The sequence below is a fragment of the Mizuhopecten yessoensis genome, unplaced genomic scaffold, assembly GCF_002113885.1.
Source record: "Mizuhopecten yessoensis strain PY_sf001 unplaced genomic scaffold, ASM211388v2 scaffold11147, whole genome shotgun sequence".
Classification (NCBI taxonomy): Eukaryota; Metazoa; Mollusca; class Bivalvia; order Pectinida; family Pectinidae; genus Mizuhopecten; species Mizuhopecten yessoensis.
The window spans coordinates 283442-294939 of record NW_018408903.1 but is presented as its reverse complement, the minus strand read 5'-3'; the positions used below and the strand labels follow the sequence as shown (position 1 = coordinate 294939).

The following is an 11498-nucleotide window of genomic DNA, read 5'->3' as shown; positions in this document are numbered from 1 at the left end:
TATGTATAAGGTGAATATTTACAACACATGATCCTACCAGTAGCTGCTAACAATACATCATTTCCCTAAGCATGTCAGTTCTTATGCAAAACAAGTTTATATAGACAGCTGAAAGACGAGCGGCCGGCAGACAACGGGAATTATAAACACAGTACACTCACAGACACTTAGGGTCATCTGAGCCAAGATAGTGTAAATAAACATGATTGCGTAAAGCATCAAGTACGTATGGTAGTGTTTTCTGTTGTCTATTTATATTATTGGTATAGATTATACGCACAATACAATATCACTTTGGTTAAAAGTTATGGTTACAGTGCTTTTACCTGCACGCATGTAAACAGTCGCCCGTCGGGAACAGGTATTTAAAACTAGTGTAAATCAATAAAGAATATATCTGTCATTCATTATACAATAATAAACAGCATCCATAATTATAAAGACCTTCATACATAAACAGAAACAAAGGTATACTAGCGTACCTTCATATTCAGTAAGCCCGAACTAATATCCGCTAGTCACAGTTAACGTTAAGTTTGTGACGTGAAACTTACTTAAATGATAGCACGTTTGTTCGATATAAGTATGCAACTGTGAGGCATTTGATAGTTGTATATTAGGTGAGAACATTCGGCAACTTCTTGACGTCAACCTACGCTTCTAGCCAGCATAGTTACCATAGAAAACACAACAAACATCTGAGTAAGGTTTTGTTTTATCTTATGCTATATTTTGCTAGAAACAAAACCTACAGTCACATTTTCTTGTTGTTTTTTTTCTAATAAAAATGTGAAAAAACATTTAAGAAAAAATTAGGAAACAATCTTTACAAAACCACTAAAATGTAATCAGGATTAATTGTGTTCGATAAGCAACACAAATGAGTAAAGGATTGTATCATAAAAATATTTAAGAGACTTTACGTCGAATATGAGGGTATTTTGTCAATTGAGGGAAGAAATTAGAAAGTAAAATGAGGGCCGTTTGAACGTAGATATTTTTTTTAAAACTATACAAAGGGATCTTCATCGTTTACAAGTCTCAAACGGTACACCATTGATATCAAGTCCTAAAATACAGCAATATTGGGTACATGTACATTTGAACTATTTCTTTTTAGTCCATTCTTGAATCCGTTCCGTGTAATTTTTTACACTGCAGAAAATGTCATCATAGACAGTTTATAAATACGTTCATACACACATGTGTTAAGTTTCTCTCACAAGCGTCAGTATTTATATACACTTTAATACCCACACATATGGGTTAACATGTCGAGCTTCTCTGCGACATTACAGAATAGCACAACGCCAGCATGGCCTTTCCTCTGTCTCCTCTTCGTCTGCAACACAGTATGCCATTGCGGTTGAGTGCCAATCCATTCTGCAGAGTTTCATTGCCTTCACAATCCCGATAACGGTTGCCTGGTCTCGGAAAGTGTTGATCCAAAGCTTGATCAGCGCCTCAACTCTACGTTCAGCACCGAGGTGATCCATTTCACACTTCTCTATGGAAGGCACTGAGAGCCCAAGCTCCAGAAACAGGTTGAAATAATTCTTGCCTATGTTGTCTATAAGGCCCCTTATTTCGCTGACGACTAGTTGTCTGTCGAGTCCCTCCTCGATAGAGTCTATGCCATCTGCAATAAAAAAAATCAAACTATAAAGTTTCCTTGGGATATACTACAAATGCGTCTAGCAATTTAAACAAGGCGACCATCCTTAAATAAACTGACGTTTTACCTAGTTGCCTTATTATTATGGAGTTATGGAAAAATTGACAGCAGGGTTGATCAACTTGACAACAAATGTTTAGTGAATTATCTTTCTATATGTAGATCACAACAACGTTCATTTGTATTGTTTGCTTGACAAAGGAAGCAGATGTTTTGGATGGTCTGTTGGCGAAGTGGATAGCTCACTAGCCTTCACAAAGGCGGGGTTCGATTCCTCGATCGACGTGAACATATATCGGGTCACCTGCCTGACAATGTAGGTTTTCTCCGCTTTCTTACTACAATTAGACCCCAGCGATAACATCCCGGCTAACAGAAGTGATTAAAATAAGTTGAAAGGAAACTGATTGATATAAGTTTAATAACTTGTTTCTGGATTCTATCTCATGTATGTAGTAAGTAAATCGTCTGTATATTGTAACTGCAAGTTTACGAAATAAAATACGGTTTATACTAAGTTTAAAAAATATGTTTCATAATTGTTGTTAAAATAGATAAAGTTTACAAACCATAGATGTTTACGAAAAGTCTGCAAAATAAGCTTTCAAACGGATACTGTTTGCGCACAAACAAGCCTATTGTACAGAATACTAGTAAGTGTCAAGTCTGTCTTACCTCAATTGACATATCACCCATTTTTGTGTATCATTCTTTGTATATTACCTGGTGTCATACACTGTACCTTTTCGAGTACATAGTGGCTCTTCGTATTTACATATAACGACGTATTTCCTTTCAGTCTAATAATCTACTTATTACATATAGTATCGAGTTAAAGAATCCTCAACTGTCCCCGTTTCTACTTTTTTGACACATTATTACCTAGAGTGACACATTTCCAACCAGTCTCGAAGGTCATGCTGAGATTGTCTGTAGCCATGTCGACCTCCGACATGGCCTTTTCGATGTGACGACACGTTTGATTAGGATATGCGTATGTCCAATTCAGAAACAACCTGGTAATCTGAGTGACAGCTGTCAGACCCCTAGCCTCGTGCTCAATGTTTGAGATATCTGGTAGGGACAGGCCAAGCGCGATGAAGAGTTGCTGACATTTTGACACCTCGACCATGTTCGATAGACGACCGAGTTCCTGGGGTGTCGGCCTTCTGTCACGACAGGATGCCGCTGATGCAAAAATAAAACAAAAACACTGTTTTTTCTCAATTTTTATGTGTTTCTCGGATTAAAAGATACAGTTACGTCTATTATAAGTTGCCTATTAAATTCGATTTGTTATTTTAACATAAGATACGTGTGTATACGAAAACTAATTCAGAAGCTATGTATAACTATACATTTAAATACCTGATAATGTACTTACCGTCACTGGATACAAATCCATGTACATTTATGGCTACCTGCAAGACGAAAATTATCAGTCAATATCATGAAATCCTTTTCATGTAATATTCATTCAGTCTTCAGGCACCGATACATGTGTTATGCTTTAGTGAAGGCGTCCACAATCATACCATATGTCTGCATAACATAATGGCTTAAAGTTTAATTTCTCTATTAATATACAAGTACGTATGTGATGCTTATGTGATGCCTTACATATGCAATATTCTGGTTTAGGAGACATTATTCATACCCAACTATTGTTAGGGTTGCTGATATGATGATCTGATATTGGATGGTTGCTATCTTTTCATGTGTTACTAATTTTCTACATAAAACATATTTTACCTCTGTTATGCCCCAAAGTGATAGATCCGATTTATTCAGCCGGTGTTTTTGTCGACATTCCTCTCCTTTACAAAACATGCCTCCCTTTGCGTGAATGATGCTGTGGAGCTCTACAGGAGTGTCGTAAGGACTGAGATGGAAGTTACAGTGCAGTTTTTGTGTGAACTGAAAGTGTTGCTGGTTACTCATTTGAAGAGTTTCCTGTAAAATCCGTTCCAGAGTTTTTCTTACAAGTGGCCCAGAGTACGGAGGAAGTCTAGATTCTGAGGGACTGAACAATGTTACAGCAATTGTAGACCGCTCCCAGTGCATTGATAAGATCATCCTGCAAAGATCATTCACCTCGAAACAGCCAAATCCTCTGTAAAGACAAGTCGTATCTTTCGTCGTCAGCGGGTCTGTCCCGGGTTCGTCTTGTATGCGTCTTGCTGATAGTGATGCTGTTCTGTAAGTCCTCATGATTGAAGCAAAGATTCTGTGAAACAGCTCCTCTGGTACAAAGACATCATGGAATATAAAGCATAATGTTTGTGAGACAGCAAGATTCCTTTGTTTAAGGTCATTGATGTCATCGGTGATACCATTGATGTTTTCTAGCTCTAGAAGTTTGCTGGGAATGGTATACACCTCACTGAAATAAACATCTGCTGTATTGGGTTCCGAAATCAACATCCGTACCAGCAGGCCAAACTTTTCCATCAAAGCCAGGATAATTGACTTATAGGGCAATAAAGCTTTATTTTGATCCAGGCAAAGAAAGCTATCGATCAATTTCTGAGTCAACTCGCCCTTTGTCTTGTACAACTCTAATTCTCGAGCCAGTACGATATCGTCTTTTGGGAGAAACTGATCGTCGGTAATCAGGAGGCTGAAGCAATCGGCAAGCCACTGTGGATCGTTGATGACGTGATCAAATTCCCGAAAATATATCACAGACCTTGTGCAATGCAGATACCTAGACAGAAGTAATATCAAGACTTAGCAAGTTTTATTACATCAAATATGCTTTTTTATTTCTATGGTTTAGCATCCTATCAACGGATCTGAAATACCATGTCAAATAATTCTTCTATGTCACATATTGCCTTATGCCTTTTTTGTTAAGTATGTCACAATGTAAAAAATTGTAATAATAAAAACGTACAATGAAATGATAGGATAGTGATCTTAACCACTTTGTTGTTATTTTTCTAGAATGAGTCCATCAGTTTACAGAGTATTTACATTCATACCCAGCAATTGTATAAATTGTAGGAATATCAAACATTTTCCTGTTACATCCCACGGACTAAATCCCTTTTTATAACTATAGTTATTTGCAATACCGGCTATCGTTGATTATACAAATGTATATGATCAATAATAGTCATGTAATCGAAAATTGATTCCCATAATAGTAATTTCAACCAAGTTTGAACAATTTTGGTTCTTCAATTTAAAGACTCAAAAGGTTCATTGTCCTGTATGGCAATTTAAATCGTAACCAATTTTTCAGATTTAAATCGTTCCGCTCCGGTGCAAGGAAATGATCAGATTTGTATTTGTCATGTAATCTAAAAGTGTATCCAATTATAGTAATTTCAACCAAGTTTGAACAATTTTGGTTTTGAATTTTAAAGACTCAAGAGGTTCATTTCCCTTAATGGCAATTTGAGTTGTAATAAAATTGTTAGTTTTTGAAGACACGTGAAGTACGTGGAGAAATGTATATTCAACATAAATCAAGACAGCATAATATTTGCTGAATACATAAATCTTGACTGACTAATTAAAACAGGAATATTGCAAAAACACCAACAACTGAGCATTCTTAGTAATGAGCAATATCCAATTCTCATAAGATTCCCTTTTCTCTATATATTTTTAGAAAAGGAAGCTCTCACGTAGTAAACATACTACCAACTTGATAAGGACACGAACTAATTATGTGTTAAACAGTGAATACTGAACATGCTTCGATGAAAACACCCTGTAGTCATTGAAAGTTATATTTTTTTTTACATTATTGAACAAATGTTAAGTATTTAACTAAGTAACACACGTGTATATAATACTCACTCAAGGGCCAGTACGATCTCATCATCATCCGCCAGTGGTGCTATAGACTTTTTGTTCATTTCAATCACCTCCGCCAATGTCAGTATCTTGGTTCCGCTCTCTCTTGCTTTTAGTAAATCCAACTCAAGCTTTAACCATCTGGTTGGAAGTTTTCTGCCCCATTGATCCTGGTGTTCAGCTAATTCTATGATTGTTCCTCGCAATTGTTCCAAGTTTGCATCAGCATTGTCGGTAGCTAATGGTGGTGGTGGATTCTGCAACCCTGACCTGGTATCATCAAGCAATCGCAGCTCGGCTGGTTCCGTTCCTTGGCTGTTATCGAGTGTACAGAACCTGACAAACTTGTGAGATGAAAGTTCGGGAAATTTTGAAATGCTTGACTGTATTTTCTGTACCTGTCCCTCGAAGTCCTGGGATGAAAATTGAAAGATAATACTTTAACGCGACATGCTATTACAACTGTTTCATTATAAATGAGTAATCAATGATGTATACTATGCTTAAAACAAATATTGTAAAACAATTTAAATTCCGAAATATTACAGTTTGTTTGCAATAATAGTAAAGAATTAAAACTCTTCCTCTAAAGACCTGTATTTTCCGTCATCGTACAATATGTATATACAGAGTTAAATAAAATCAAGTCAATATTGTTTATTTGAATGGCAAATTTAACAATCACTTTAATGCATTTAAATAATATTTAAGATGCATGACAAAAAGCATATAGTTGCATAGCAGGACTGACACATCTTATTAAATAGTGTTATAACATTTATGATATGTCTAATATTAATAAACTAACCCAAATTAATAATTGATAACAGTCAATAGAGAAAGTGATTGGAACAACTTTACGTAACAACCTCTCGTGATGACATTTTACATATATACCGCGTACCCTCATGGTAATTAATAGCAATATATACGCAGATGAACTATATTTACAATCTGAGTTAGTAATAATAACACATAAAATGACACTAATATGTTCTGTAATTAGATAGACGCTCAAATGAAGGGAAATGTGTAATATGACCAATAAAAACTATATCACTCACCGTAGATGCTTTCTTTAACTCATCAAGGAATGTGCCGACAAATATCAGTGGCGGTTCATGTTCCTTCAGCTTCGGCGCATTCAATTCAAACGATGCAAATGTGCCAATCATTCGAATCCATTTCTTTAGTCTGTCTGGACTCAGAAAATTTTAATGTTGATTTAAAGTACGACGATAAAAGAAATTTCATCGAAAGAAATACTATTTAGGAACTATTAATTGGCAATCATAGACGCGCCACTACCAACATATAAAAGTTCATAATTGTCTGTCTGTAAGTATTGAAGCAATTTTAAAATGTCGGTCTTAAAACTTAAGCCTCGTATTCTTCTGTGTAGAACATGTGGTCGCAATTAGTGTACAAAGTACCGCAAACAATTCGAGATTAACTCAAAGACACATTAACTTCATCTCTTTATTATACGATGAAATCCATTGCATGGTTATAGTAATAGAAGTTCTACCTATTTCGACGTATGTTTCAGCATTTTTCACTCTGATACGTTTGGTTGTACGGTTGTTTGCTTGTGGCTACGACGGCATTTTTTCTTTTTCGTTGAATATTTCACTTCGATATTCGACCAAAAAATACAGCAAAGCTACTGGACACCACTTTATTTGATGAAAGTCTCTACCTTACAGATGCTTACTGAAGTAACGGATCCTGAATACTTTAGTTTATTCTCCAAATATTTCTGTTAATATCATTAAGTTTGTCGTTCAGAGTATTTTATTTGCACTCAATATCCTCACATTATATATTATAGTCACTCAATAATTATCCAAAGGCAGCACGGAAATGTACATTTTAAGCTGCACGTTTAATTGTCAACATCAGTCTCCTATTTTGTAGTATTGCATACTGATACACATTTGTTATTTTTTGTTCTTTTAGCCTATTCCCTTGCACTATATTTGTGTCTGTAGATCTAAAGAGGAATACTTCAATTTATATCTAAACGACTGGAATATATATAATAATTACCGGGAGAACTAATAATTTTTTCTATCCTTTGTATTGAAATAAAGAAACTATTGCTACATGTGTGAGAATTAACAGCGTTATAGTTGACGCCAGGTTGTATATACATCACGCTTACGCTTGACATCAAAGCAGACCGTTGTTTTGAATGAATCACTCAACGCAATTCTGCTGTTTGCTGCTATTATCTGGGAAGGCTTTAACACAGACATTTTATAGTCATATAAATAGCATAATGTATGTTGGAACATCAAAGCAACCACGTATTCTACTGTCGCAACATCTGAACTTGCAATTGAAAATGTACGTTGTGAATAGAAGGTAACGTTCTGATTGGACAATACTGCAAGTGATATCGTCACATTTGAAGATACAAACTTTCGGCAGTGAAGGTAAAGTGGATAATTCCTGATATTTCACTGGCGATATGTAACAAACTACGGATAAGTAGGGGTAAGGTTTTTTATAGATCGTATTTGACCCCGATTTTCCAGAAGGCTTTTTGGCATTGTGATGCACCGGAAGTAGCAAAAAGTTTTCATATCAAACCTCGCTCAGGGGTTGGGAAAAAATTCGAAGGCTTCCTGAGGTAATTACTATCATAAATTTGTATCTTAGGAATGTCTCGGAAATAAGCGGTAGTTCTGAAGTTCTTTCGTGACATTAAGCAAGTGTTGATGTTTTTGCGATAATATAAAACCCACAACTGCATTGACAGTGTATCTCTAGATTTTTATCGATTGTCGCAATAAACCTTTCTTCCTTACTATCTATTAATGTTTCTCGGTGTTGTCTTTGACAGTAATCGCACCATAGTGTTAGCAGCGCTGTTTAGTCCTGGTATGTATCGCACAGATTATATTTATTTTTGCATTTGTTAAAACAACTTAATTTTTACATAGTACATCGACCTTGATATGTGTTTACATTCAAATGGTTTAAGGTCGGTTTTGAAATATTATGCTTATTGCAAAATCAAGAAAAAAACGTTAGTATTTCAAAGTAAATGTCAATGCTTTCATGTTGGTTTAAACTTTACGCCGCTAACTGTCACTTTCACTTTCGAGATGTAAAGCTTTTCGGGTGGTATTGATTAAATTATACTTTAGGGTATAAAAACATCACCAAGACCAAATGGTTGTTAACCATCAATGTATCCCTCTCCCTGTTTTAATGGTTTTGACCAAAGTATAACGGAAATTCGGCGAAATCATTTTGGCTGTTTTGGCATATCCCAATGTCTGATAACCGGTCATATATCAACGATTAGACCAATGCTATTCGACTTCTGTACAACAATTTAGGTTTTAATCAAAATCAGATATAATTCAGTCAATACAAAATAGGCTAGTTGGGCCAATCATTGATGAGTAAGCTTCGAATTCAAAACATTTCTCTTACATTTCAGATGTTGAAATTGAAGAATTTACTTTCATTAATGTATGGACTTATGTCAATAAGAAAACATGTAAATACTTGTATCAATTTCACTTTAATCAACAATAGTCAATAATTTATAGTAAAACATACTATAGCCCGCCATCATCTTCAAGTGAATAATTGACAACACGAAAACGTAATTTTAAGCAATAAGTAATAACGGAAACCAATTAAGTCTTCGGAATATATTTTGTAACATCATAGATTCGTTTAATTCAGATAAAATATATTTTCATTTACCACTTTAAATTTATACTAACGTTGTTTTGTACCGATTATTTCTAAATGGCTATAATTCGACTGAAAATCGAACTTGATAGGTAATGATATCATTGGGATATATATAAATAGAAAACAAATATATAAATGTATTCAATACAGATAAAACTTACAAGTTTCCAGTTTGTCTTTGAGAAAATCTGTCAGTCTGAAGACTAACAGGTATACGCCGTGTGACGAAATGAAGACATTGTGAGAAGCTTGAAACGACGAGTGCCCACCCATATCCCACAACGATAGGAGCGCATCATCCATGTTGGCATACTTTGAAGCTTGTTCAACTGCAGTGCTTTCCTGTAATTGCTGCCGATTTGCTGTATGTTTTTGTGATGACGTAATTGATAAATCATCTTCATTGTCTCGGAACCCTTGTGAAGTGTAAAATGGAATTTAAGAAAAAGATTTTCAAACTAGTCCATTTCTTAACTTATATCATTTCATCAAGCGATTTTTTAGCATATTCATAATGTCGCATGTCCACCATGTTTATCAGATACCCAATCATACATGTTGTTATTTACATACACAGGTACCATGCAAGGTGAAGAATGATGTTAAACATCTCTAAAATTTACAGTTAAATACCTGTCGGTAAACCAGCTTTTCCTGTTGCCTGTGCTGTTTTCATCGTTACACCCATACGAATTTCCATTACTTCCCTAGCTGATTTATCATCATTTTGTCTCCATTCTTTAGATTTCCAGTCAATCAAGAACCAATCAGGGTAGAAAACAGCTCCTACAGTTGGTTCGCGCAAGTTGAGGTCGACATTTTTTTTTTGAACTCGTTTGCATACCGTGGTTTTACCGGCCCCCTCTCTGCCGGTAAAAACCACGCGTACATGTCGATAAATTTCCATGTATCCCTCAAACAGCTTAAGGTATAAATCAACGGCATGTAAGTCTGAAAGGACACAACGATAACAAGGTACAATATTGTCATTCCACATGGACAAAGATCAAACTCATCGTCGTTATAGAAAGGCAAATTAACGTAACAATATTGGAGGCCAGACAGGCACTCTATTGCTATTTTAGATCTAAAAAGCATGCAGAAACAAATATGATGAGATATTCTTTCTTTATATTTTATTTCTACTATGCATAATGTATTGCATATAAATACAGCAATTTAGTCTTACTCTTTATTCACTTTAACATGAACATCCGAAAAGCTTTGTTAATGCCGATCTGTCCTAGGTTTTTAAGCCATTAAGAAAATCATACAACACTTGCATGTCAAAATATCCAAATCTATCCTGTTTTTCAATTAACGAACCATCGAATAATATTTAAGTGGGGAATCAAATGGATCTTAGAATGATTCAACTTGTTTACCTTAATTTGCATATGTCCTTATGGTTTTCTATGTGAACTTGTAATGTATATCGTGATGTTGAGATTGTGTTTGTGTAGCACGCAATTACTTGTGTATTTAGATGAATTATGACCTCACTTTAATGGGAATTGTACTTTTAATGATATTCTCATTTGAAACAAAACAAGTATTGTGTAGGTAGCGAAAGCACTTATTGACAAAGAAAACAAAACAAACACTTACCATCTGTTATTAGATCCAGACAGATCACGGCAGGGGCAGACAAAAGGGGAAAAGAAATGAACAACAGTAGAAAATTCATGAAGGTATTATCTGTCACACGAATACATATTCTATATATATAGATTAAAGCTCATTCATTATTCAACAAAACATAGATATCATTACAACAACTGAGAAGACTCAGCCAGAAATGTTGTCATCATTTCGAAATTAAAATTCTTAGTATTTATTCATTTTACTATGAACGACTTTGAGGGTTTTTTATAGTCGAAATATGTTTGATTTTCCAACCATTGAGACAAATTATGCACACAATGAACGACATAACGTCCAAATCTTTTTTTTTTTACAACATGTATCATCAAACATCATTTAAACAAAAGAAAAAACTTCATCTTTGAATGTTTCAACCAGTTTTTCGCATTGACGTATGACCAAAGTATATTCTAGGTGAAATATAATAATGACTTCGTGATGTTTTCATTGTGTTTGTCTAGCATTGAAAGAATTCTACGATAAGAGGATATTTGACATCAACTTAACGTGAATTTTACTTGAAAATAAATTATCATATGAATAGAAATAAGTATTGTATTGTTGGAAGAGGCACTTATTGATAATAAAAAACAAACACAAAAAGTAAGGTCGGTTACAGAAAGGGAAAAGAAATTAACAACATGGGGAAACCAGC

The 11498-nt window shown here is 34.8% G+C and overlaps 1 protein-coding gene across 1 annotated transcript; it reads right to left on the bottom strand.

The window, feature by feature from the left end:
* Positions 1-836: 836 nt before the first annotated feature.
* Positions 837-10114, bottom strand: LOC110466907. Its single transcript, XM_021523699.1, has 8 exons — positions 9833-10114; positions 9361-9615; positions 6547-6680; positions 5486-5895; positions 3428-4382; positions 3060-3096; positions 2558-2863; positions 837-1639 (listed from the first exon to the last, which is right to left on the bottom strand). The coding sequence occupies exons 1-8, from the start codon at positions 10104-10106 to the stop codon at positions 1293-1295; spliced, it is 2718 nt and encodes a 905-aa protein (XP_021379374.1). The 5' UTR covers positions 10107-10114; the 3' UTR covers positions 837-1292.
* Between the last annotated feature and the right edge of the window lie 1384 nt (positions 10115-11498).

Excerpts from the sequence above, each read along its gene's own strand:
- LOC110466907 (XM_021523699.1), bottom strand. The coding sequence starts at position 10,106 with ATGGAAATTTATCGACATGTACGCGTGGTTTTTACCGGCAGAGAGGGG. Across the intron at positions 6,681-9,360 it reads CAAAGACAAACTGGAAACTT|ACAGACTAAAGAAATGGATT; the intron begins GTAAGTTTTATC and ends TTCTGAGTCCAG. Across the intron at positions 3,097-3,427 it reads CACTTTGGGGCATAACAGAG|GTAGCCATAAATGTACATGG; the intron begins GTAAAATATGTT and ends TTCGTCTTGCAG.